The following is a 25,054-nucleotide window of genomic DNA, read 5'->3' on the forward strand; positions in this document are numbered from 1 at the left end:
ATGGAGAGAGTTGGACTGTAATGACATTATTGTTTACAGTACAATGCAGTGACTATGTTCATGTCATCTTCAGTTAAAGTAATTGTGACTGATACTGTGTGAGTATACGAGTATTTAGCATAAACACATTGTATTTGTATTCACAGTCTGCTATAAATGAAAATGCCAAAGATCAGATAATAGTGTTTCATACTTAGCACAGTATCAGTGAACAGTTGGCTTGTGGAAAGAGCTATTTATTGGCAAGATACTTTTTAATTTGTGATTATGTTTTTGCTGTTTTGTGTAGTTTCAACAAAGAGAGCGCTGGCTTCAGAAACTGTTTCTTAGCAATTGTAAGAAGCTGTTAAATTAAACACGATATTCTTTTATCTCGCTCAGTCGGTTGTTTCCCAGATGTTGGGTCTGGATGCCGCAGCTCTGGCTCTTCCAAACTATGAAATCATCAAATCACTGGAGACCTTTCACCATCATCATCATCATCATGTAAATCTGCCCTGGCACTGTGCTACTCACCAGAGGCCTCATCTCGCCTAAAGCCAGGACCTTCCTACCAGCTCCTCTTTTGATCTTTCTACCTCCACGTCTGCTTATCCAGGGGAAGCAGCTCCCCTTAACCAAGCCTAGATGTAAACATTATACTTAGGCCAAACTGTATTTAAATGTTAATGCATTCTTGTTGTCTAAAAAATATCAAAATTAATCAAATCATATTTTCCTATTTGTGTTTTCATGAAAAAATCTGTAGAAATTTGATTCACTGAAAAAATGTTAAAAAAGACAAAAACATGATGATTTGGCATTCATTGTTTTTGATGGTCGCATATACATATATTTTTCATATTCATTTGTAATCATTATATACACATGTTAAATAACCCTTGACTGTTATACATTTGATACTGACGGTCATACAAAATATACAATAGTTCTATATTTCATATTTCTCAATCCTAAAGTCCTGTTTAATATTTTGTTAAAAAATAAAACAGTAAGACGTATAAAGACAATGGGTGACTGATGTTGAAGATTAAACTCTTGAAATGTGTCTGGCTTTGATATTAAAACACACGACTTGGCTTAAAATAATCTTACATGTGTCAATGTAACTCAAGTTAAAAATGGACACAATGACGGAGATAAGTAAATAAAAGCAAAGATCAGAACTGCATGCCAAAATACAGGTACAAAAATAATTGCAACGTAAGATATATTAAATGGTTTTTTTGTGTTTGTTTTACAAATTTTTGAGTTTCAAGCAAATTCACAGGCTAAATTTCAGCATTTCCCTTTGGTGTTATCCACTGACACATCTCTTCAGAGAAATACAACATGTGCCACTGAGTTGATCTCCAGTTCATTCATCCAGCAATGTCCACTGTGTCTTCAGGTCAGTTACAGCAAAGATGCTCCTTAATTGACACAGCGGAACAAAGTGAGATGCGTGTTCCTGTGTGCTACACACAAAGATATTTCATGTGGATGGCAGCTGTTTGACCAAGATCATTTTTTTTGCTCCCAACATGATTGACCTTTTAAAAGGATATCAGTGTAATTTCAAGTCAAGTCATACAGATGCATGAGTACTGAAATGAAACGCTCGCACAGCCAGTCTACACTGGAGGTGGTCCGTTAGCGTAGCTGAGCATCGGGTAGAAGGAATGAGCAAAGCTGTTGGATTGAGCACAGTAGTCCTCCTCGGTCATTGGCAGCAGGAAGGCAAAGACCACCAACAGGAGCATGACGAGCTGGAGAGGCAACGCGACCCAGAGGACGCGCCGCAGAAACGAGGACCTACGAGCTGTCTCCGAGTCAGAAGGGAAGGAAGCGGATCCAGCGTCGCTGCGAGACCTGCTCAAACACACGCATCCACAACACACAGCAGCACAGACTGCCGTTTAGTTTCTCACATGGATCAATAAGAACGAACAAATTCCTGCTATCTGTTTTGACATCTGGGTTCCTAATCTTAGACCTGTGTAATCACATCACAACGACCTAAAATGGGTTTTTATTTTCTGTCCACACAAATAAACTCAGTGAGAAATCACTCACTGACAGATTAAATTAGTCTAATTTAAGAAACAAGCTTCACTTGAACTTCTCTGTAATCTGTTGTCTACCAATTTTCAATCCAAATAAGACCTCAGTTCAGCGATAGAGGAAGTGCGTGACAGTGCTTATGGCACCATGCGGTGTTTCTCAGACATTGCCAACGTGGTTCAAAAACACACTGTGATCTACATGCTGACTGACACTGGGTGGCTAAACACAGGTACAAAGACACACAAAAGCATACATACTGTACAACCCTGCACCAAACAAATACATTTAATACGTCAGCTTGCATTCCTTTGCAAAGGATGTTAGGCTAAAAGACAAAAGGCATGCTGCAAGTGTCAGCTCAGTGGTACCACATGTTTTAAAAAGGACGCTGCTGAAGAATGCAAAGCGTGCCGAGGCAAGAGGAGCAATAACACTTAGAACCGGCCTCTTTGACAAAGTAGTTTAGGTAAGCTTTTCTGAAGGAAGTTTGGGAAATGTGTTATTTTGCTTTCCTGCTGAGAGTTGGATGAGACGGTTAGCCTAGCTTAGCATAGGACTGGAAGCAGGGAGAAACAGCTAGCCTACTTCCGTGGTTCCAGCTCTAACAAAAAGAGCTCCGAGCTAAAAAAAAACAAATTTCCCAAAGTGTCAAAGCAGTTAATTGTACAATTTACAGTCACCATCACCCTCAACAAAACTGTCTTCTTTTAGCCTCGAAGGTTAGAAGCCACGGGCAGCTAAAGGGAATTAATCGAGAGAAGCTCAGTCACACACAACATTTATTTATTCATCTAAATTAAGAGAAAACAGGCCGGCAGTACTCTCTAAATTCATTTAATTCCTGCTGATCCCTGACGATCCCTGACTCCAGGAATGCATGGATATTAATGATGTCCTATGTTACCAAAAGTGCCCCTTACCACTTTACAAATGGAGACCTGAGACTCACAGATGACAGACTGAGGGGGAGGAGATGGTGGATAGTTGGTGAGAAGCAGCAGCAGAAGAAGAAGAATTGTCACACACACACACACACACGTACACGCGCGAGAGAGCGAGCGAGAAAGAGAATCTACAGCCTTTGCATTGTTCATTGCAGACATTTACTGGTTCGGCAATTTGAGAAAAAGGGTGTGTGTGCTCAGTAACAGCGAGGGAGTGTTAGACATAGAGAAATATTTGCGTTATGCGTAATAAATGCCCTCTGGTTAGCGGTGTTAAGCAGCCAAGGACACTGCCGGAGAAGAGGCCTTGCACCGTCCCATGTGAAACTCTTATCGAGGATGTGTGGGCTGCATTGCACCTCATCACCGAGCCTACACAGAGCGTCTAGACTGACAGAAGATGATGGAATTCACTATCATGAGCTGCTAATCTGGCACAAAAACTGAAATTGGGATTTTTTTTTAATCTTTAAAAACACAGCTGTTGTTGGGGAGGATTAGAACGCATGGATCGGCCTCCAAGTGCATCATGGGCTGACGAGTTCCATTATCTTCTGGGTGTGCTAGAAACCAACAGAAAGGTACCTGTGCTGTGGACTGCTCACAGAGGGTCCAGGCTGTGACAGACTACATTTGCCCCGTTGCTGTTTGCAATGAACAGGGGGGGGGGGGGAAGGTAAAAGAAAGAAAGTATGTTTCAGTCCAGGCAAATCAAGACAAAGCTACCGATGAAAAGAAAACTCCCAAAATGAAAGAAGAGCAGCAACAAAATCATCTGTGAAGGTTGATTTTGTAAACCGTGGTAACAAGGAATCTGGCTTTTTCAAAGTGCGTGACTACTTTGAAGTGCTTCGTCTTGTGAGTGCAACAGACTTATTGCAAATAGGCAGCTAGGAATTATGCAATGTGATGCATGGATTCTTTGATAACAGTGACATTCAGTAACACACACATAATATAAGCAGCGACATGCTTATTTGGACTGATATCAAGATACATAATGAATCAATACTGATTCTTGCAGCCTACAATACAAAACATATATGATGTCATGCTTTCTACATCATAGTAACCGGAGCGTATATGCTTCTTTTGTATATTTAGCAGTTTCATGAAAGCCAGTATTCCTGAGAGTAAAACTACAGAAAACTAGACTGAGAAGAAATTAGAGGAAAGTTTATTTGGGAAAAAAAGATTTGTAGGACAGAAGTTTGTTTTGGTGTTGAAATACTGGAAGAGAAAAGTGACAGCTGGGGCAGAAATGAAAAAGTCATCCAAGGAAGTGAAGAAGAAATAAAAAGTTAGAAAGAGAGCTTTCCCTAGTTGTCTTGCAGGACTTTGCTCTTGGAATACACAACATGCACGAAGAGTAAAAGGCTGGAAAAAAGTTCAGAAATCAGAGGGAGGGAGTGTAGAGCAGGTTGTGGAGGCGTAGAAAGGTGTGAGGAGAGATCTCGGGATGACATGGGTGAACATGGCCTTCAACGGGGCATTTGGGGCACAAGTTACTGTATGCACTGTCTCAGAGGGGCAACCGAACACCTGGCTTCACATACAGCAGCATGTACAGGTAGATGAATACGTTACCGATCGTCGTCGACTTGGCGTACTCCTTCCTGATAAAGGACTGAGGGAACCGGAGGTGTCCAGCTCATCAGCAGATGACCAAGATGACAGATCCTGTCAAAGGAAACGTTTACACAAAAGAGAGAGAAGGCAAGAGAGAGACGCATGAAATATCAGACAGTGGTAGGCAAGTAACAGCCTTCCATTTCATAAATCTACTTCAGAAAAGAAACGAGAGGAAACTCTTGTCAATCTAAAACACTGCACAGGGGTATAGTCAGTGAAGATCTACCTGTTGACTGCTTGTGATGTCCAGAATCTTGGCCAGCTCTCTGAGGTCTCGGGTTACTTCCTTAAGCAGCAGTTTGAGGCGGTTCCCAATGACATGAACCTTCTCTTTGGCCTCCAGGCAGTCGCTGCCCTGAGAGTTGACCAGCAACTGGAGGGACATGTCTTGCAGCGAGGCGACTTTGAGCTGGGAGTCCAGCAGCTCCAGACGGATTTGCTGTGGGGGATTGAGAATTTGAAACATGAACTCTAAAACACCAGGAGAACTAGGATTGTTCATGCAGTCACGTTGTATTTGAAACAGATGCGATACTTTAATTCATAGTGTTTCATCAGGATCCAATGAATTATCTAAAAAAGTAACCCCTTTTATGTTTTATTCATTTTACAGCTTTGGATGCAATCATTTGTTGTATCATCAATGAAGATTATTACGAAATAATCAACTACTGTCCAATAGAGGGTAACTCGTGACGGGTAAGACAATGCACTGTAGGCGTGGGATGAAGAGCCACAAAGGCTTTTAGGTGAAAGTTAAAATATCACATATCATTGTTGTGTTTATATATTTACATATACAATCATTTCTGTACCGTAAGTGTTTTATGATGCTCGTGGAGAGTGTCACTGTCCTGGATGGGGTCAATGGGAACCACCTCGTTCCTCCTGCGGTCAATGTTTTCCAACCAGAGCAGCAGACCGTGACTCATCTCATGGAAGTCCTGGAAGTCAGATGTGGATCAGAAAAGTAGAGCTTCAGCTGCATGCATGATTACAGCTCACAATCTCACATTAACTTTCAGAATAACTGCTCCCTGTCTTAATCCTGACGACTGGCACCTACTTGACACTGCATGAGAGCTTCCTGTAGTGCAGACCTCCACTCCTCCAGTGAGCTGCCCAGTTTGTCCCAGTGGTTGTTCATGTCTGTCAGTTTGGCCTGCAGCTCTCGGGACTCCTCTGTGGCTGACTGCACAAACTCAGCACTGCACAGATTGATGGACAGCACGATAGCTTTGCGCTTGTCGTACGCCTTCTGCAGCTCCTGTAGACAAACATTTTATTCATGTTTTTGCTTTAACAGACAAAAAAAACTGTATGTATTTAAAAGAGATAACTAAAAATGATCAAAACATACCATGCATAGGCCTACTACCAAAAAACAACAAAATAATACCTTGAGCTTTTTGATGCGCTGCTCTATCGTCTGGATGTCCGTGCTGAGGTCCAGCCTCCGCTGCTGCTCCAGCTCTTCCTCCGTCTCTCCCAGCCAAGTCCAAACTTTGTTCAGGTCAGAGTTCAGCTGCTGCCACTGCTGCTGGTTCTGCTTTGTGCGCAACTCTTTGCTGAGGTCCTGAGCCTGCAGGAGCTCCCAGCGCTCAATCACTCCTAGATTACAGGGTGTAAGATGAAACGATTCACTGTCCAAGCTGAAGTCACCAGAGTTGTATCCCACTGGATAAAAGCTCTGGAACATTTACACATTTCAACCTTTTCTTTTCATGTACATTCATTTGAATGTTTGGTAATGTAGGATATAGTATGCATGCAGGATGGGTTGAGGTGTCGTATTACCTGACGTCTGGGACTCTGAGCTACTGGGATCTGCCAGTCCAGACACGGCGTCTTCCTCCTCCTTCAGCTCAAAGCCCATCCTCTTCACTGTGTCAATACTGCCCCGACACTCACCCAGCAGCCGCATCTACAGAATGGATGCATGTTAGGTTACGCCACGCTATTTGCATCGTGCAATCAGTGTCAGCTTATTATGTTACATATTTCACGATAAGACATACATTTCAATATTTGGAGGAACAAACAAAAAACAGTGATGAAGTATTTGTTTTTGGCCTCATTTAGCTGGAAGAGCAACACATACATATCCCATGTACGAGGCATCCAGCTCTGTGCCTGTGGGCGTGCGGCTGCGACCGCTGTCCATTTGTTGCAGGTGGAAACGGCTGGAATCCAGAGGGTGAAGATGTGAGTCCGTAGAGGCAACCTCTCCTGTAGACACAACATCAACTGGTCATCTTTGCCGATTATGATCATGTATTGTAATAATAATGGTGACTTGAAATATTCTTACACCCTAAGAAGAGATAAGGCCCCGTTCAGACAGAGGAACACAAGACTCGGAGAGTAAAGAATGATGGTGATCATGGTGCCAAGTGATCCACCTCACACACTCCTGTCCTGCGTATGTTAGGAGTCACGATCTTTAAGTTCAAAAGCATTTTTTTCCGACACAATGTGCCTCTGTGTGAACGGAGCCTTTAAAAAGTTGACTTTAAACAAATCTGCAATCCCTTCAGCAAGAAGTTCAGACTTGTTCATCGTGACGATAAAACAACATGCTTTTCTGAAACACAAATATCACAAATAAATCTGAAGGTTAGCTCCACAGCACACTCAAACAAAAGTAAGAAAGCCAGTTAGAAAGAAGGGTTAGGCTGAATTCCATTTCAGTTCTGCTGAATTAGAAACCAACGCAGAAACAGTGAATTGAAGAAGTGAGAATGGAATTGACCCTATCCCTCGGTGTTAGAAAGTGATGCCGTTGGTTACAGCGTGTGCCCAAAGTTTGTATAAGAGAGGAAATCAACACAAATCAAAGTCCAAGCCGGTGATTAGGCTATAAGTGTGGTAGCACTCAGTGTGCAGCTGTTATTTCTGGACCCAAACACTTGTGACATGCTGGGGTCTGCTGTTGCCTACCAGTGGAGGACCTCAGTGTTTGTTCTGTAACTTTAACATAGGCCTCTGGGCTCTCTGGGATCACTACATCTGGAAGAAACATTATACAGTACACACAGTCAGCAGTGGGCATGACACCGTTTGACTCCATGAACCGATCAACTGATATATTCATCTGATGTTTTATGCACCACCAGATGAATGGAGATGGAGCTCGCTAGTTATCTGTCACAAGAAAATACACCGTATCGACAATATGATGTGTGACCAACGTTACTCACCCTGCATCTAAAATAAACCATGTCAAGTATTCGCAAACTCTCCTTTGTCCATGGATCAAACCCAAATACAGATACAAAGTCGATTAAAACAAACTGTTCGAAAACAATCAGACCCATCATTATACTTAACTGTATTTCAGTGCATATTGTCTGGAATTTGATGCTACATGTGATTTTTATAACATTTATTTTCTACCACTTATATGTACTCGCTAACATTTGGTGTCTACGGGCAAACTCTTATCTTCCACCTGCTCAGGTAGAGAAAAGTTGGCCATTGAACTGCACTTTATGACTGTTTGGCATTGAGTGTCTCTCAATCACACGTCAGCTGGACTCATGCAACGGGTCACGAGATAATGAATTGGACAGGGAAGAAGAAAAACATTATTCTGCTACACATATTTGTATAATTTTGTTCTGACTATTATCAGATCTTTGCTTTTTTCTTATGAAATACTTGAGTTTTACCACTTCAGGCCTCAATTATTGAAGGCAAACAACCTGAGGAATTTGGAGGACAATTCTGTTTGGTGGAAGTGCTCACAACTCAAATAAACCTGTGACACTGCGTCAGGGATCGCAAGCCAAAAAGGTTGGGAACCACTAGATTAAACGATGCTCTCCCTTTTCACTTAAAACATTCTCTGATTTCTACATCTCAAAAATAGCCACCATACCTCATACACCATTGTTATGAATCACACAATCTGAAATGTCTCAGTTAACACTTTACCTTTAAGCAGAATGCTGTGTGTGTGTTTGGAAACTAACCTGACAAGGCTGAGGCGGGCCGCTGGAGGAAGTCTCCCTCCTCACTCTGCTCTCTCAGGGCCCTGCTGGCGCTCTCCAGCCCGCGGCTCAGGTCGTAGTCGTGGTCCCACTCGAGGGGAATGGAGTCCACGCTGGCTGGGGTGTCCCTGCCTGAGCGCTCGGTCCGGAGCTGGGCTGCCAGGGAGGCCGAGCGGCCAGAGGAGGGCAGGGGTGACAGGAAGCCGTCCCCCAAGCGCTCGCCCCACGGTAGGCTGGACAAATCACAAGGCTCGTCCAGCTCCAGCTCTCGGTCCGAGAGCGACACTTCGGTATCATCGTCTGCAAGCTGAAGAAACAGCACAGACATAACATATTGCAGTTTTAAGTCTGTAAAAAAAAATGAATTTAGACTCCTATTTGGTGCCTGGAATCAAGCCACATTAGATGGTGAAATCATGGTTTGATAAAAATGTACATTTTTTGCCACGCTCTCAATCTCAGGTCTTACAGGAAGCCGAATGAGCTTTTTGTAGTAGCGCTCCACTCGACCGAACACTTCCTGGCAGTAGCGCTGCAGCTCTTCCAGCTCCTCCTCGATGACAGCAGCATCCAGAGGCTCGTTCTTCTCTATCAGCGCCTCTCCCTGGTGGAAGATGTGCTCGATCTTGGCCGTCGTGAGGGAGATCTCCTGTTGGAAAGACTGTGGGACCGAAGGAGGAAGAGAACAGATAAACAAATCCTCAGTAATTCTGTTTTTCAAGCGGAACACAAGATCCTTTCACGGTCTCAATTTCTAAATGCAGGGCATTTCCTCGATGTTAAGTTCCTGATTTGATTCAATCATTTTAATGCTCAGCGTGACTTGTGAGAAAGTCATCTTGTTATATCAGTCAGTCTAGTCGAATATATTCAGGCCTTCTACACCACAAGAAGAATACTTGATACTTTTGAAATTGATAAAAATGTAACTAGTTTGTAGCTCCCTTACTTTGTCTGTTGGGCAAGTGTGTAAGTCTAAAACTACAATATTTCTGAAACTATATACACATGTCAATATAAATTAATAAAATCTATAAGGCTTAGCAAATACTTCCCGGGCCATGTTGCTCTGGCGCATTGTGACAAACCTACCCTGAGTTGTTTGATCTTGGCCTGAATGTCACACTCAGAGAAGTGTTCGATGTTGGTCAGCTGCAGGTCCATCTCTGTCAGCCACACCAAGATGGCGTCTCTGGCTGTCTCAAACTCCTCTCTCTGACTAATAAAGTGCTGCACGTTTGAAACAGAGATGCTGATGTTAGAACGACAGTACAATGTTCGTAGTGTGTATATTAAGCTTCATTCGTCATTGATTTAACATAAAGTAAAACAGGCAGATCACAAATGCTACCATCTGACATTAAAGTGAGAAGAAAAAACGCACGTGGAGATTGAACTTGAGAAATCATGACTGTAATGACGCATGTACCTTAAGCCTGCGGAGGATGGATGCCACCCTCTTCTGCAGGTTGTCCCAGCGCTGATTGGCATCGTTAGCCATCTCCCTCAGACGACAGGCAGAGTCAGTGCGGTTTTCTCTGGCCAGGCGGCGATATTGCTTGTTGATTAACTCCAGCTGGGTTAGGCTTTCGTGGACTTGCCTCTGAAAGGCCTTCAGAAACACAGAGTTTTATAAATGGGGTCCGTATCAACAGCACCAACCTACTAGATCCAAAATAAAATATTGGACAAGGTTTTAGTGGTGGAGACGATTTATATACCTCAAATTTCTTAAGTTCCTCCTTGGCTACAGTGTACAGTACACCAGAGGAGTTGGGCCGAGCAGCAGTCTTTTCTGAAGTGGCCAGCCACTCCTCAAACCGTGCAAAGTCATCCAGGAATTTCTGCCATAAACGCCACGTCTCCTCAATTCTATCAGAGGGAAAACACAATATTTACATAAAATCACAAAAAAAATATTTACATACAATAACAACAAGTACCTATTTTCCCTCCATACTATTACACATTACACTCTTTTGATTTCACCCGACATCTTACTTGAGTCTCCTCTCCATAGACAAGGCACAGATGCTCCTCCAGCGGCGATCGAGGCTACGAGTTGCCTGCTGGATGGAGTCGCACTCTGCATCGGTGGCGCAGGCGTCGCAGTCGTGCAGAAGCACCTCGCACAGATTCAGCACCGACGCAACTCCTGTACTGTGTTTCTCGATGTCACGCTGGAGCTCCTGAGAGGGGAGGAAAGAGAAACAGAGAGTGGGCGTAATAATAGGATGATACACAGGGAGGGAGGGAGAGAAAGAGAAAAATAACGACTTTTGATGAGTTTAGATCATCAAAAAATCCCAAAGATGAATGCAGTCAGATGAATCATCTTCCATCACTGACTAATAGTTTTAATAATGCGCCATTAAAGAACCACAAAACATAATTAATTCCAAAAGAGTTCTTGATTTAGCTGTCCCAATAAATAAGTGCTTCTCTATTTGAGGAAAAAGGAGGAAATGTAATACTTCTCAACAACTAGTGAAACTACTCAGTTCTCGTTGAAGGTACTATATCTACAATATAGTATTTCATATATGTCATGCACTGTACAGTACGCTATGTTACCTGCTGCAGATCGAGCTTCCGCTGAATCTCCTGGAAGTCGCAGGAGTCGTAGGCGATGGGTTTGCACAGCTCGGTCTCGATGTGGGCCAGCCAGGAGCGAAGGCTGTTCATATTCTTATCCAGCTGCTGCACGGCCACTAGAGTTTCTCTCAACTTCTTTCCTCTATTCAAATAAACAATTCAGCTCTGTCAGTAATCTATGATGCAGTGTGCAGCGCAAAGTCTTACTCTTGATACTGAAACTAACTGCAGGACTATTTGAGCTTCTCAGGTGTGAGTGTGTGTCTTTTCACCTGGCTCCGATGAGATCCAGGAGGTGCTGCCAGCGGCCGCTGACTTTGTTGAGTTTTTGCTCGATTTCAGCCGCTTTGTTGGTGTGACTGGCTCTGGCCAGGCGCTGTCCCAGCTGGTGCAGCTGCAGCTTGTTCTCCTCAGCCACAGTGATCTCCTCCTGGTAGTCCTGAGACACAAAGCAACACAAACGGTGCATAAAAGCAATTCAAAAAGTTGAAAAGCAACACTGTGTGAAGTAAACCCGTATATATTTAAAGAGGGAATAAAGCAAATCATGAGAAAAAGCAGACATCAACTTGGTGATCAGTAGTTTGGCATGAGCTGTATTTTTGAAAACATACTCATTGTATATTTTTGTTTACCTTGCGGAGCTTCTCGATCATCTCTTCAATGCTGATGTCTCCATTTTGGGAAACCTTGCTCTCCATGTTGGTGAGCCACTCGCAGAGCTCCTTGTACTTTTCGTTGAATACCGTCCACTCGTTCAGCTTCTCGCTCACCTGCTGCCTGCGTAGTGACAGCTGCAGAGGCGCACGGCAATATATATTAAGTTAAGTACAGCATTGTGCAAAGTGCATAATAGCGATCAATGAATGCATGTTCAATTGCAACGAGTGCATTCATGTCAAAAAGTCTGAAACGGAAGCAGTGTTAGAGATCGCTGCACCATGACTTGATTCATTTGCATCAAGCAGCGAGTGTGTGCTTCTGTGTGTTTCCTGTGTGCCTATTTTATCTACTCGACACAGGATGCAACTCACAACCTTGAGGTTTTACTCTGCATGCCAAAGAAACTGCTCCTTTTTAGAATTTGCCGTGAGATGCCATTTTGAATTACATTTAAGTAATCGAAGCAACAGTGCACACTATATTCATTGGTTATGGCTTCTTTAGAACTGTGCAAATATAATGTGAGCATGAATTCAAAGAAGAAATGCCTTTTTTCTTGTTTTACCATGCATTTCTAAAGCTCATTAGTCATATAAATATTCTGTCTTTCATGCATATGATGGTAAGCTGTATTTGATGTTGGCGAACTGACACTGTCGATACCAAAGTGTAAGTCTTGTGATTTGGTTTGACACTAGCACCACCGTTTGGTATCTCAAGGAACTGCAGAAAGCAGAGCAGCGTATCAGATAGTGTCACCTATGGGTGGTAAATACCGTGTGATACAGGGCGTGGCTATGAAGTACTTGTAAATAGTTTGATTTGAATAAGCTGAACAGATATGCAGTATATTCAGAAGACTAGGTCTGCACAGGGACTGTTTGGTGAACTGTACCTGGTGCCAGATTTCGTCCCATTGTCGATGCAGCAGTTCAATTCGCTCCTGCAGGACTGACAAGTCCTCAGCACTGATGTAGCAAGACAGGGACTCTCGCAGCACATTCAGATGGGCCAGATCACCAGTCCAGCCATCAAATATGTTCTCCAGGTCCTGTTATTGAAAAGTTATTACCAAAATTAAAACATCAATTTGTACATCTTGCAGACAAAACATTTAACAGCTTATGCTTCAGCCTTGTGTAATTTGTATATAATGTTTCCTTTGTGTAAAATGACCATGTAATGAAGAGCTTTTTACCCTGCAGCGCATGTGCTCAGCTTGCAGATCCTCGTGGTGATCAGGAAGAGGCTGAGAGAGCTGCCGCTTGAAGGCTCGAAGTTTTTCCAGTGATCCACCAATACCTCTCTCACACCGCTCCCAGTCCTGCACGTTACACAAACAACGGTTGCAACTGCATCAGTGCTATATCATTTAGAATTAATCAGCTAAATAATAGTTGCTTTTCCATAAATACTTGTTTGGCATTCATCATTTAAACCACAAGTAAAAGCTTTTTTTGTTTTTGAAAAAACAAAAGCAAATACAAACTTGCACCTATAATGCAAATACATTAATAGTACCCCCTCAATGTCCCCTGAGGTTCCCTGTACTCCACACGTTGCTGGCAATTTGTGTGATTTACCCTTAACAAGGTGGCAAGCTCTTTCTTCTGTTCGTCCAGGCAAATGCTGGCATGTTTCCATCGCTCCTGGATATCAGTAAGCTCCGTCTGCAGGGCCACCTCCGCCCGGCTATCGGCCGACAGGAGCAGTTGTCTGCCGGCCTCCACTGTCAGGATGTAGCTGCCCTGCTGACGCTGCAGCACCTTTTCCTTCAGCTGAACCAGAAAGCACAATCACACAGACCTGTCAATCTCCTGCCCGACCAACATATGGAGTTATTACAGTTACCTCTTATACAGGTGGAGTTTATCTGTCTTTCTGTCCAGCACCATCAGATAAATCTGAGATGTATGAGGAGATGTGGACTGTGTAGCTTTTTACATTACATACCTGGACAGCGTCCAGCATGGACCGGGCGTGTTGCAGAGGCATGGCCGTCCCTGCCTGAAGGGCTTCTGCAGAGTGGGAGACCTCCACCAGCCATTTGCGCAGCTTCTCCACCATTTCTCTGTAGCGCTGCCACTGTCGTATCAGACCGTCAATGATGCCTCGCCTCTGTTGAGCACGCCGCACTACGCCCTGCCACTGGTTACTCAGCAGAGTCAACTTCAGGTTGAACTCATCGCTGCAGGAGAGGGAAGTTGTTTAATTGTCAAAGGAAGACTTACGATAGATTTTATTTGTGGTAAAAAAAGAGAAAACTGATTTACAAGGTCTAACAATCTTCTACTCACGGCAATACTGTATACAATATTAAACTAACAGATTACAAACAATGTGATTTTGGGCTCTTTACCTGTCATCCACCTGACCCTGCTCCAGCATCTTCTGTCCATCGCTGATGATAGAGTGGAGGATCTGCTGGCGACTGAACATCTCGGCTTGGAATAACTAGAAGACAACATATTGATGATTGATGATTATCAAAATTAAAAAAGCAGCTGTTTCAGAGTATTTTACTTCAAAAGGAACTCTAACCTCATGAGCTTTTTGCTGCTCAATCAAACTCAGGTAGTTCCCAGAAATTTCCACTGCCAGATTCTCTTCTGTTTGGACCAAGAACTCCATCCATGTTTCACACTTCTCCAGGAAGGTCTGCTGCTGCAGCAGGAAGGACTGGAGTTTGCTACAAGGAGCAAACAAAATACACAGTTTGAATGTCCACCCATTACGTCGTCTCACTCACATTGAACATTGGCCTTTACCGAACATCTGTGGTGTTTTAAATGGTGTCTTGAAACTGTGCTGGGGAGCTGCATTTATTTCAGATTATTTCAGAAATGGATATCAGCCTGGGAAAGGCTTTTATATTTAACATATATTTCATAGGTCATACCTGAATCTCTCTGAGGTCTGTGCTGAGGCTGTAGACCAGCTCCTGTTGAGGTTCTGCATGCGCTTGATCTCTGAATCGTTGAGAGGGAGCCGGTAACCAAGTTCATTAAGACGCTCCAGTTCAGGAGCCATACTGCTGAATCTCAGCATGAGCCTCTGTAGAGGACACGAGACAAATGTTACATTTCTCAATCGCAGGACAATCAGTGAAATAGATTCTTTCAAACTGACAAAAGTAAAAACAAAAGAAAACCTTGAGCCCCTCCATGTGGTCTCGGATGACTGTCGGGTCGGTGGAGCCGTTGGGATCTTGCACCTTCAGAGCCTCCTCAGCTTCAACTATCCAGCGCCCCAGTGAATCCAGCTGATCGTTAAAGATTTCATAGTCCTGAACTCCAGTCTAGCGTGGAAGACAAACGTCAGCAATCCATAAGTGTAAAATTCATGATTCTGACTGGATGACTGACTACTTGAAATGGACAACTTGAAGTCAAAACTATAGTTGCAAAGCCTTCTCTGTACCTGCAGCGTGGTGAGCTGTCTGGTGAGGGCCTGTTCCACAGCAGCCAGCCGCTGGGTGAGAGAGAGGTGATCTGACTGGATGGCAGATGCTGCTGATGTGTCCACCTGCTGTTTCAGCTGCTCTCCCAGTTGTTGGAGAACTTGCAGGGAGGCCTGCACTGGAGCTTGAGACCGAAGTACCTCCTGAGACAAAGCACAAATGAAATTTACAGTAAAGTATTCTTTTTTTTCATTCAAAACTAAAAAACTAAATCCTACATGGAATCAACACACAGACAGATACTGAGCAGTTGTTTGGATGCAAAATGAGTCAACAGTGGCACAGCTGTGGCCTCACTCACGCTGCATTCGTGGATCCAGTCGGACACTTCCTCGTCAGCGATGTCTTTGCTGCAGGCGAGCTTGAGGAGCTGGTCTGCCTTTTCCTCCTGCAGCTGGCTGCTGCTGCAGCTCTGCTCGTACAGCTCCTTGTAGCGCTGCCATAGCTGAAGCAGGGCTTTGCTGCTTCTCAGACGCTCCGCAATCTCCTCCAGCAGGCCGGTCCATCTGGGTGCAAATATATGACATGGATCAATGTAAGCGATAACGGAAAGAATGCACCTCGATCAGTGAACGATCGCACTTTCTTTCTGCTTCTAGATCACCTTGCGTTGACGTCCTTAAGGGCGTTGTTGAGAGAATCTGATACTGAAGGGTGACACTCCCTGAGCAGTTGGTGGGTCACAGCACCAAACCTTCTTAGGCTGCTCTCCTGTTTCTCCAGTTCCTCTTGCAAATCCTTCACAGGTAACAGAGAAATACAGTGCTTAATTCAGCTGCAAGACCAAATTCAGAAACATTCCCTTGATGAGTAATACTGTATACGTCAACTTCATCGCAACAAGATTTATGAAATCAATGTAAACAAATTCCTCTGGGTGACAACAGGCCAGCTGGTAAAATAAACATACCTGCAGACTTTGCACCTGCAGCTGAACAGCCTCCAGGGATCCCGTGAGGAGGCGGAAACGAGATACAGAGTACCTTCCCTCCATCAGGTAGCCGTTGATCTCTTCTGAAGCCCGCTTGTAAAGACTCCACTGATCAAGCACTGACCCCAGGCTGATTTTTAGTTGCCCAATCTGTTAAAAGTAAAATAAAAACACACAGTGACATTCAGTAAGTTGTTGAGACCGGGCCAAAACGGACAGAACTCAGCCAGAGCTGAGTAGAGCAGAACAGATGGGTGTTAACGATGTACCATATAGAAAACAGAGTAGAAAGAGAACAGAGGAGATTACCAAGTGGTCCAGGTTAGCCCAGGTGTGATTGACACCCTGGAGTGTCTCCATGACGATAGCACAGGCCTCATCGGTCTTGTTCTGGACCAGGGCACAGCCCTGCTCCTCCACTCGCTCTAGTTCTTTCTCTTTTTCCTTCACCAACTCTTCCATTTCCTAAAAGTAAACAACATGGACTCAGAAGGATGCGATGATAACAGCATGTAGGGGGTATTTATGTGTTTTGATAAATCAGCATTAGCACAGTAAGGGAAGCCTACCTGGCAGTCTTTGAGAGCATTCTGCACAGATGTTAGATCCTCTATCCGGTGTCTCCTCTTCAACCTTTCTTCCTGAGTTGCCATCCAGGACTTCAGGACCTGAACGCTGCGCTCATACTCCAACCACATCTCCAAAAGGCTCTCCAGAAACTGAATCTGCAAGTATTTTATACAAATGATACACTGTAAAATCCTGATTTTGCACTCATAAATGACAATGGCTGTTCTCTTTCATTATCCAGTATCTGTGCCTATGTCCTCACCCTCTCATTGATGCGGCCTTGCAGGACCTGCCAGCGTCTGTTCATGGCTCCCAGACGCTCAGCAAAGTCTGTCTTATCGCTGCGCTTGCTCTCCACATCCTGACCACTGATCTGCAACACTGACTGGTTGACAAAGTCCACAGTCAGCTGCTTGCAGCTCAAATCTACTCTGAAACCCTGAATTGGAGAAAACAAGAGTATATTCCAAATTAAAAATGGCTGTCACAGATTCACAACTAGAATCATGCATTATATCATCCTCAAGTTTATCTACAGTTTGGACACATGCACATCCTCTTTAATAGTCCTTTTACTTTGTAGCTGGAAAAGTTAAGTTTTCTAGTTAGAAAATGTAAGTTTGTGAACCCTAAAAACACTTTCACATCCATCAAATTTATAAAATGACAAAAAAATGATGTAGCTGTCAAAAAAACCAAATCAGTATGAAGTCCACTACCTTGTGTTTTTGCAAGTAGTCCTGAATCACATTTGACCCCACTGCACTCTTAAGGTTCTCTTCATTCTCCTCAATTACATTCTCCATCAATGATATCCAGTTGAACAGCTCAGAAATGGCATGGCGGGAAGCCAACTTCTCCATTTGGATCTGAGAAAAAAAGTAAACCCATTGAGCCATGCATTTGAAACAACCAGGGAGAAAAGACACACATGCTGCCAGTTGCAGGGCAACCTTGTGTGAAAACGTCTGTCTCGGAGTAATCCTATTGGCTCTGGAGCAGCTAAGCCTGCTCAGTCGTGCTGCATGTGACGATACCTGATGCAGCTTCTCCTGCACCACTGGGATGCGTGTGAGCAGCTCAGTCCACTGAGTGTCAATGCGTGCCAGGTCAGACCGCAACACCACCGTGTCCACTTTCTTCAGACGCAGCAGCTGGTTGCCCTCGGTTATCACGGAGCTCTTCAGGCTGGACTTGCCTTCGACTTCCTTTGAAAACTCCTGAGACAGACGGGGACAAGAAGCAACAGCTAGTATGCAATCTAAGGTTTAACTTATGATGATATTTAATACTTTTATAGCTCTTTGCAGATGACACAGCAAGATTATTACTACTAATGCATCCATGACAACCACTACTGACCAGGGGTGAAAATACGAAATTGTACTTATGAAAGTACAATTTGAGGAACTTGTGCTTTACGTGAGTATTTACATTTTTGTTACTTTATACTTCTATTCCACTACATCTCAAAGGCAAATATTGTACTTTTTACTCCACTACATTTATCTTATAACTTAAATTACTTATAAGTTTACTTTTATTTAAAAAAGTGAAAGTAGGAGTACTACTTCCACCAGTTACTAACACTATTTCACTATTTTCAATCATAGAAAACATTTTACACTAATGAATATTACGACAATAGTTACGACAATACATTTTTCAAAAATGCCATTCTTTTACATTAAAAGTATGCTCTTATACAATAAGCATATGCTGTAACAGTGTGAATACAGAGCATAGTATATTATTTAAATTGTATACTGTAGTGTATGTGTAAACTACTGTACATTGACACAGTCTTGCATGTGAATATAGTTCTATGGGCCTGCATATGCAGTATAAATGTCTACTAGTTGCAGCTAAAAGCCTGAATCTCCGGATCAATGAAGATACAAAATATGCAAAAGAAAACAAATAAAAACTGTGGCCTCACAAGGAAAGCAGAGAGATGGTCTCTGACAGTTTCCAGCTCCTGTGGGACTAACACCGCCTGCGTATTCCAAAACTCCAGCCGCTCCAGAGCGGACTGCAGCCATTCGCTAAGCTCCGCACACTCCCTCTGATACCTAGAGGAAAACCACAATACAGCCACAGAGCAATGTCATGCAATGAGAGTTCACAAATCACATGTGCAGTCTTTGTTTGCTAAGCTCCCCATTTTAAAGACCCGACTTAAAGAGAATGTTTGTCAGTGTCCCTATGGCATACCATTTGGATTTGATGGCTGAAAAAAAAGTTCTGATTCTGATGTATTTCTGACCTGGTCCAGTGTTTCAGGATGGCCTCCAGGCGCTGTAGTTCCTTGTTGGCCTTGCTAGTGTTATTGAGCCAGTGTTCCCCCAGCAGCGCGAGTTGGTTCTCCAGTGCGGGACAGCACACTGACAGCAGGAGATGTTTGCCCTCATCCAGTACCTGGTGCAGCTTGTGCTGGTACTCTGTCAGTCTGCCCTTCAGACCCTTTACAGAGAACGGAAGAGGAGCAGACTATTACATCTTAGAGAAGTCACATTGTAGCTGGAGTGGCACCAGCTGCGAAGGTTCGGGTGAAGAAGGTGAGTGAGTGCATCAAATAAAAGTAAAGCTGATCTCCCCGTAGTAAAACAGCACCATACCAAAAAGCTCAGAGAGGAAAACAAAAACATATCAAGTGTGCCGGCCTCTTGAATTTCCTTTGGTCCTCCCAGGCCACAGATCAAATTCCTACTTTATTGACGGTATCGTAACAAAACAAGGAGGCCTATGGAGACTATTTAGGATCATTATGCCATATCCTAAAATCCGCACTGATGCCACCTTGTACCTGATATAATGAGATTCTGTCCATGAGTCTTTCTTCAGTCTCTTCCACCAGGCCAACAGTAGGAATATTTCCTTCTACTGCCTCCAGTTGGTGGTTCAGACTTTGGTAATCCTGCACCAAGCGGCACCAAGTCTGAAAAAAAGATTACAGAGGATATATGTAATGTAAATAGCTGACAAGTAAACCTTAGATGAAGACGCTACAACACTAAAGCAGCCGCTGTGCTCTCTCTGTCATAGTGGGAAGAACAAGCTTTCCAATACATTGTGTGTAAGATAATCTTCAACAGCTTCAGTTTTTAAACACAAGTAACTGTTCTCTATTCCTTTTAAGTTAGAAACATATATTAACAGCAAAGCCCAGATTTACTATGATTTTATCAGCATGCTTTCAAAAGAAAATCATGGCTAACACAAATAGTATTGTCTCTCTCACCTCCAGGATACACTCCAGCTCAACTCCTTTACTGTGTGCCTCTTTGAGGACGCTCTGAGCCTCAGCCAGTGTCTCCTCCAGGGCCTGACTCTCTTTGGGAAGCATCAGGACGCTGATTTTTCTGAAGAACGTTTCCGTTAGAATCATGTGGGACTCCAGACCCTGGAAGAACTCCTAGAAAACACAATCAGACACACACACAAACACATCATTGAGCAATAGTGTATCTCCAGCATTGATAGCTGTGTTTTCACACTGTTGATTATAAATATTCTTTCAGCCTTTCTCAGCTTAACAGAGCTCCAAGTCGACCAAACCTTGTGTTTGTCCAGGTGATTCTGGACTTCCTCCACAGAGCTGGCAATGATCCTCTGATCGGCTGCCATCTTGTCTTTAGCTGTGTCCACCAGGTCAGTCAGGTCCTGCAGAGCACGCTCGTACTGCTCCTTCAGAGCCATGTTCTGGTTCAGCCCACTGCGCCGCGAACCCACCGTCATCACCAGCTCCTCATAGGAATCCTGAAAACACACACGAAGAATATACATGAGTAAAAGCTAGACTGAGCAGCCTTTTGCTGCATGGTTTTCAGACTGAACAACTTTTAGTGAGAGCTGTCAGTGATATACATGACCTGGAGTTTCAGTATTTTGTTTGCTGATATCTGATCCGTCTGTAGTGCTGCTCCTCTGGTTTTGAGCTCCGTAATCCTCTGTTCAAAGTCTTTCAGGCTCTCCTCGGCACTGGCAATAACCTAGGAAAAACGACATTCACAATGATTTATTGTTCTGTAAGAGTTGATGGAGGCAAGCAGTGTGTGTGTGTGTGTGTGTGTGTCTATGTCAAAGCTTTCCTTACCTCCAGTTGTTTTGAGGCTGGTCTATCCATGGCTCCAGCCAAAGCCTGCAGGATCTGGCACTTTGTCTCGATTAAAGCAGTTTGGAGAAGTTGCAACTCAGTCTGTATTCGACAAAAGACAATTTATACAACATATATATTGAGGTGTATGGCGTTATGATAAACATAATACCGTACTGTACATATATGGCTGTAAAGACATTTTCATGTGCAGACCTGGTAGGCTGTGAGCTCATGTGCTCTGGTCCTCATGTGGTCACAGCGTTGCCCCAGGGCGCAACCCAGAGCTCCCAATCGCTCTTTCAAGCAGGCAAGGTTGTCCTCGAGCAGCGATCGGTCCTCTTGTTTCAATCCTGAAGACCCAGCTAGCAGAGCCTGGCTGAGCTTCACCTCCTCTGTGACATGCCTCACATCGTTCTCTAACGTCTGGAGGAAAGATCAGAAACAGTTAGGGAGATTTAAAATAAAATAAAAGATTATATCCATAGAGTAGATAAACTGTTACTTTAATTGTCAGCGTTATTTAAACTCCAGCCACAGTATCACTGTATAATTCATCAACTTTGACTGAATATGGGTACTCCCAGATTTGCTATTTAAAAATGTCTGCCATAATTAAAGAAGCAGCACAAATATGCCTGATTGTACCTCCTGCTTTTGTAGCTGGGTCTCAGGGTTTTCAACCAGCAGCACTGAGCCAGAGAAGACGTTGTTCTCCACACCATCCAGCCAGGAGGAGGTGGATGACACAGCTCTGTAGAGCTGCTGTTCCATCTGCACCACCTGTGCCTCAGCACCACCGGGCTATGTACACATAAGAGTGTTGCAAAATGTCCGTTGACACACGTTGAACTACATATTTTTATGTTGCAATAGAATGGATTCAAATGTTAGAGAAAGAGTAAAACCTGAGTGGTCATGTCCTCCATTGTTTGTCTGAAGCTGTCATACAGAGTATTCAGGGAGGATTTGTTAGCCTGTGTTTCTCCTTTAAACAGTGATGCAGCCGTGGTCATGCGGGAAGCTCTGGAGTAAACCTGCAAAAAATAAAACGACAACAACAATGTGAATACACGTTACTTCTACTTTATGCCAACAATAACAACACAAGAGGATTTGTACCGGCTGTCTGTGGTCCTGCTCCAGGGTTTTCTGCAAGAGCTGCAGTTTAGTTTTGAGCTCCAGTCTCAAGCTCTCCCATTTCTGCCTCATCTGCTCTCGAGCAGCCTGAGATTCCCTCTCAACCAAAGCTGCTGGTGAAAATGGCTCTGATGTACTGCACCGGTGGGTGACAAAACCATGAATTAATGAATGTTCCCATTTGTAATCTGTCACAGGAATCATTACATACGTTAACTCAACATGTAAACGACTTGATTTGAGTTACACCTTTATATAAAATACCTGGCATTGCTGGGCGAGGCCTGCTGGATGAGGATCTCCTCTCCTATGCTGGCCACTGACTGAAGCAACTTTTTCTGTTCCGCAAGCTGCTCCTCCAGTTCCTAAAAAGCAAACATGTAAAACAGTTTAGATTGGACTGGGAATCATTTGAGAAAGGAGATTATCATTCTAGCCAGCGGCTGCACACTGCATGCCCCTGCGTACTAAGTACTAAAACAAGGAAGTAAAAAAATACTTGAAAATGTACCCTCTGTCTCAGTAGACTGTCCTGGTGTTGTTGGGAACGTGTGGTCCGGGCTTGGACCAGCCAATCCTGCACGCTGGGACTTTGAGCGAGGCTGGAGTCTGATTCACTGTCCTCCTGCTCCTGCAGAGAGCCCTGTAGGACCAGACAATGGATTGGAAAATATTGACGAAATACGCATCAGCAAGGAAGCACAACTATCATACGCCGTTAATTCATTTGTGATTCAAAAGTTTTGCAAATTTGTCGGCGGGTGTGAAGAAAGGTGCTTTAGCGAGACAAATATTCAATATTCTCTTCGCTAATCAGTCATCTTCTGTTACGCTTAGCCGGTAGATAGATAACAAATGATATATACACTTAGATCAGTCTATTGTATGATGATGTTCTAATAAATATGGTGGTGTGAGTCAGAGTGTAAAATATTCTATTATAGTGCAGTTAGAAAGACAAATACACTGAGCTTAATATGGTATGGTATAGGCCCTTTTCACAGCAGCCATTTTTACATGTCATTGCAGGGTAAACAAAGGTGTAATTAAAGACACTAATTACGACCCTGCTGCATTTCGGTGGATCAGGGCTCTGATATTGTGCATGCTGGCTAACTGGAATGACTTTGACACACTGAATTGCTGCTGTGTAAAGGGACTATTGAGAGTTTAGTGTATATCAGCCCTGAAAGCATGTAGCCACCTCACCTGGATGTCAATCAGCTTGTCTTCTAGCATCCTCTGCAGCTCCAACAGGCTGCCCTTCAACATGCGTAACTTCCCGGCCAACTGCTCAGCGTCCTCTCTGGTCTCTGTCCGGCCCTCCAGCAGCAGGTTCTCACTGTGCATGGACAGCTCTGACAGGGCCAGCACCTTCTCCTCAATCTCCAGCAGCATGTTCTGCAGCAGCAGGAGGAGAGAGGCCAGCTCAAACATGGTGTCTCAGCACCTACAGCAGCTCCTCTCTCTACACAACAGACCTTCCAGACCGACAGGGGGCCAGGGACTGGCTGAACCCCCTACACCAGCAGCTTTCCTCAGCCACAGGACAGTGAGAGCGCTCCCTCTGCTCTCATCCTTGGCCCATCGCTCCGGCCTCGTCTCCTGTGCAACATATTACCACTAATCCTTCACGCTCCATGCTCTACAGCAGACATGCTCATGTGCATTCAAAAATAATTCTCGTCTACAGATCACCATTCTAAGTCCAGACCGGTTGACGACGCACATCAGTGAATGCTGTGCCCAAGTTTGACGATGCATTTGTTTTCCAAAGCATTACCGCTACTCTGCTATCGACAGCTTCAACAGGTCTTTCTAAGGCAGAGAGTAACTCCCCCTCCCTCCCGCCTTACGCTCCCCATTCGCTAGGATTCACCTACTTGGATATTCGAGCAGCTTTATCATCGAGACCAATCCCAGAAGTGGGATCTATTAATCGTCTGAAAGCCACAACCTCTGACTACTCCGCCCTATGCTGCTAACAGGCCCCAGTCAAGCAGAGACGTCTGCATAATCTGCTTAAGACTAGTGCTACAGTCGCTTAGGAGCCCAGCCATCTGAATGACCCTCTAACTCCTCTAATGCGCTTGTTTACTCAGCGGTTCCTGTCCTGCTGGGATGATCCATGTGATAAAGGAAACTAGATATATTGAAGTACAAGACGGATGTAATTAATCCACCAAATTTGGTTCAGTGCTGACTAGAAACAACGGCTGAACAACCAGAAAAAAATACTCCAAAAGTACTCCAGCACAGTATTGCTATGCCATATATGTTATTAAGCAACCTCATAGTCAGATTCATAAATTAATTCATATAACAATTGAAATATGTTGTTTGCATCCATTGCTCTGACTGAACAGCAGGGGGAGCTCTTACCTGACATTCAGAAAGCTGATCCTCCATATCGGCCTCCTCTAGAGGTTTAGGTTCAAGGATGAAGGTTACAGCGCTGCGCATTCTGGCCAACCACAGGTCCAGGTCGTCTGCCTGGGTGTGATAGAGCTGTATGGCCTGCTCCTGCTGCTGACCCTCCAGACGGTCACTAATGCGCTCCTTGGGGCAGAGCACATCACATTCTACTCATCACATCAGTCTATTAATTCAGTAATGGAGAAATATATATGTATTTAACAAGAAAGCCCAACTATTAGCTCATATTACGAGTAACGTTATATCACAATATTAACAAAAGATACCTCCAATATCTGCTGTTTCCCTGAAGCCTTCATGTGGATAGTGGCCATCCTCTCAGCTAACACAGCCAGGGAGGAGTGCATGGCCAGCTGGTCAGCCACGTCCGAGTCCGCAGCATCAGAGGCCAGATCCTCTGTGAAGCTTGTCTGCAGCCTGTCTATTTCCTCCTGCACACTCTGGATCTCTTTTATCAGACCCTGGAGTCAACAACATTGTTATAGGTGTTGCATTCTGCATATGTATTTTCATTTATATGTTGGTCAAATGAAAGTATCATCTTTCTGA

The 25,054-nt window shown here is 43.9% G+C and overlaps 1 protein-coding gene across 6 annotated transcripts in view; it reads right to left on the bottom strand.

The window, feature by feature from the left end:
• Positions 1–823: 823 nt before the first annotated feature.
• The window catches only part of syne1b (spectrin repeat containing, nuclear envelope 1b), a gene marked incomplete at its 5' end in the record, with an annotated part of 75,918 nt that continues 51,687 nt past the window's right edge, over positions 824–25,054 (bottom strand). For 5 of the 6 annotated variants that reach the window (XM_079287292.1, XM_079287290.1, XM_079287287.1 and 2 more), the window contains 52 exons: positions 824–1,851; positions 3,576–3,634; positions 4,578–4,670; positions 4,849–5,061; positions 5,438–5,566; positions 5,689–5,889; positions 6,022–6,233; positions 6,420–6,546; positions 6,724–6,851; positions 7,563–7,631; positions 8,597–8,921; positions 9,084–9,275; positions 9,707–9,844; positions 10,044–10,226; positions 10,336–10,486; positions 10,616–10,803; positions 11,189–11,351; positions 11,482–11,648; positions 11,845–12,003; positions 12,768–12,923; positions 13,071–13,196; positions 13,456–13,650; positions 13,826–14,060; positions 14,232–14,326; positions 14,414–14,561; positions 14,772–14,926; positions 15,024–15,170; positions 15,293–15,475; positions 15,634–15,838; positions 15,937–16,070; positions 16,243–16,413; positions 16,573–16,728; positions 16,833–16,988; positions 17,096–17,272; positions 17,553–17,702; positions 17,871–18,053; positions 18,773–18,905; positions 19,100–19,296; positions 19,640–19,771; positions 20,075–20,248; positions 20,392–20,592; positions 20,706–20,825; positions 20,930–21,031; positions 21,146–21,355; positions 21,578–21,733; positions 21,838–21,966; positions 22,052–22,205; positions 22,334–22,434; positions 22,581–22,712; positions 23,279–23,470; positions 24,452–24,628; positions 24,772–24,966. In XM_079287292.1, coding sequence (XP_079143418.1) covers positions 1,614–1,851; positions 3,576–3,634; positions 4,578–4,670; positions 4,849–5,061; positions 5,438–5,566; positions 5,689–5,889; positions 6,022–6,233; positions 6,420–6,546; positions 6,724–6,851; positions 7,563–7,631; positions 8,597–8,921; positions 9,084–9,275; positions 9,707–9,844; positions 10,044–10,226; positions 10,336–10,486; positions 10,616–10,803; positions 11,189–11,351; positions 11,482–11,648; positions 11,845–12,003; positions 12,768–12,923; positions 13,071–13,196; positions 13,456–13,650; positions 13,826–14,060; positions 14,232–14,326; positions 14,414–14,561; positions 14,772–14,926; positions 15,024–15,170; positions 15,293–15,475; positions 15,634–15,838; positions 15,937–16,070; positions 16,243–16,413; positions 16,573–16,728; positions 16,833–16,988; positions 17,096–17,272; positions 17,553–17,702; positions 17,871–18,053; positions 18,773–18,905; positions 19,100–19,296; positions 19,640–19,771; positions 20,075–20,248; positions 20,392–20,592; positions 20,706–20,825; positions 20,930–21,031; positions 21,146–21,355; positions 21,578–21,733; positions 21,838–21,966; positions 22,052–22,205; positions 22,334–22,434; positions 22,581–22,712; positions 23,279–23,470; positions 24,452–24,628; positions 24,772–24,966 — 8,412 coding nt within the window. In that variant the 3' untranslated portion in view covers positions 824–1,613. The remainder of the gene's footprint in view (positions 1,852–3,575; positions 3,635–4,577; positions 4,671–4,848; positions 5,062–5,437; positions 5,567–5,688; positions 5,890–6,021; positions 6,234–6,419; positions 6,547–6,723; positions 6,852–7,562; positions 7,632–8,596; positions 8,922–9,083; positions 9,276–9,706; positions 9,845–10,043; positions 10,227–10,335; positions 10,487–10,615; positions 10,804–11,188; positions 11,352–11,481; positions 11,649–11,844; positions 12,004–12,767; positions 12,924–13,070; positions 13,197–13,455; positions 13,651–13,825; positions 14,061–14,231; positions 14,327–14,413; positions 14,562–14,771; positions 14,927–15,023; positions 15,171–15,292; positions 15,476–15,633; positions 15,839–15,936; positions 16,071–16,242; positions 16,414–16,572; positions 16,729–16,832; positions 16,989–17,095; positions 17,273–17,552; positions 17,703–17,870; positions 18,054–18,772; positions 18,906–19,099; positions 19,297–19,639; positions 19,772–20,074; positions 20,249–20,391; positions 20,593–20,705; positions 20,826–20,929; positions 21,032–21,145; positions 21,356–21,577; positions 21,734–21,837; positions 21,967–22,051; positions 22,206–22,333; positions 22,435–22,580; positions 22,713–23,278; positions 23,471–24,451; positions 24,629–24,771; positions 24,967–25,054) is intronic. The other variant, XM_079287289.1, reaches the window with a different exon arrangement.

Source organism: Melanostigma gelatinosum (genome assembly GCF_949748355.1).
Source record: "Melanostigma gelatinosum genome assembly, chromosome: 16".
Lineage (NCBI taxonomy): Eukaryota > Metazoa > Chordata > Actinopteri > Perciformes > Zoarcidae > Melanostigma > Melanostigma gelatinosum.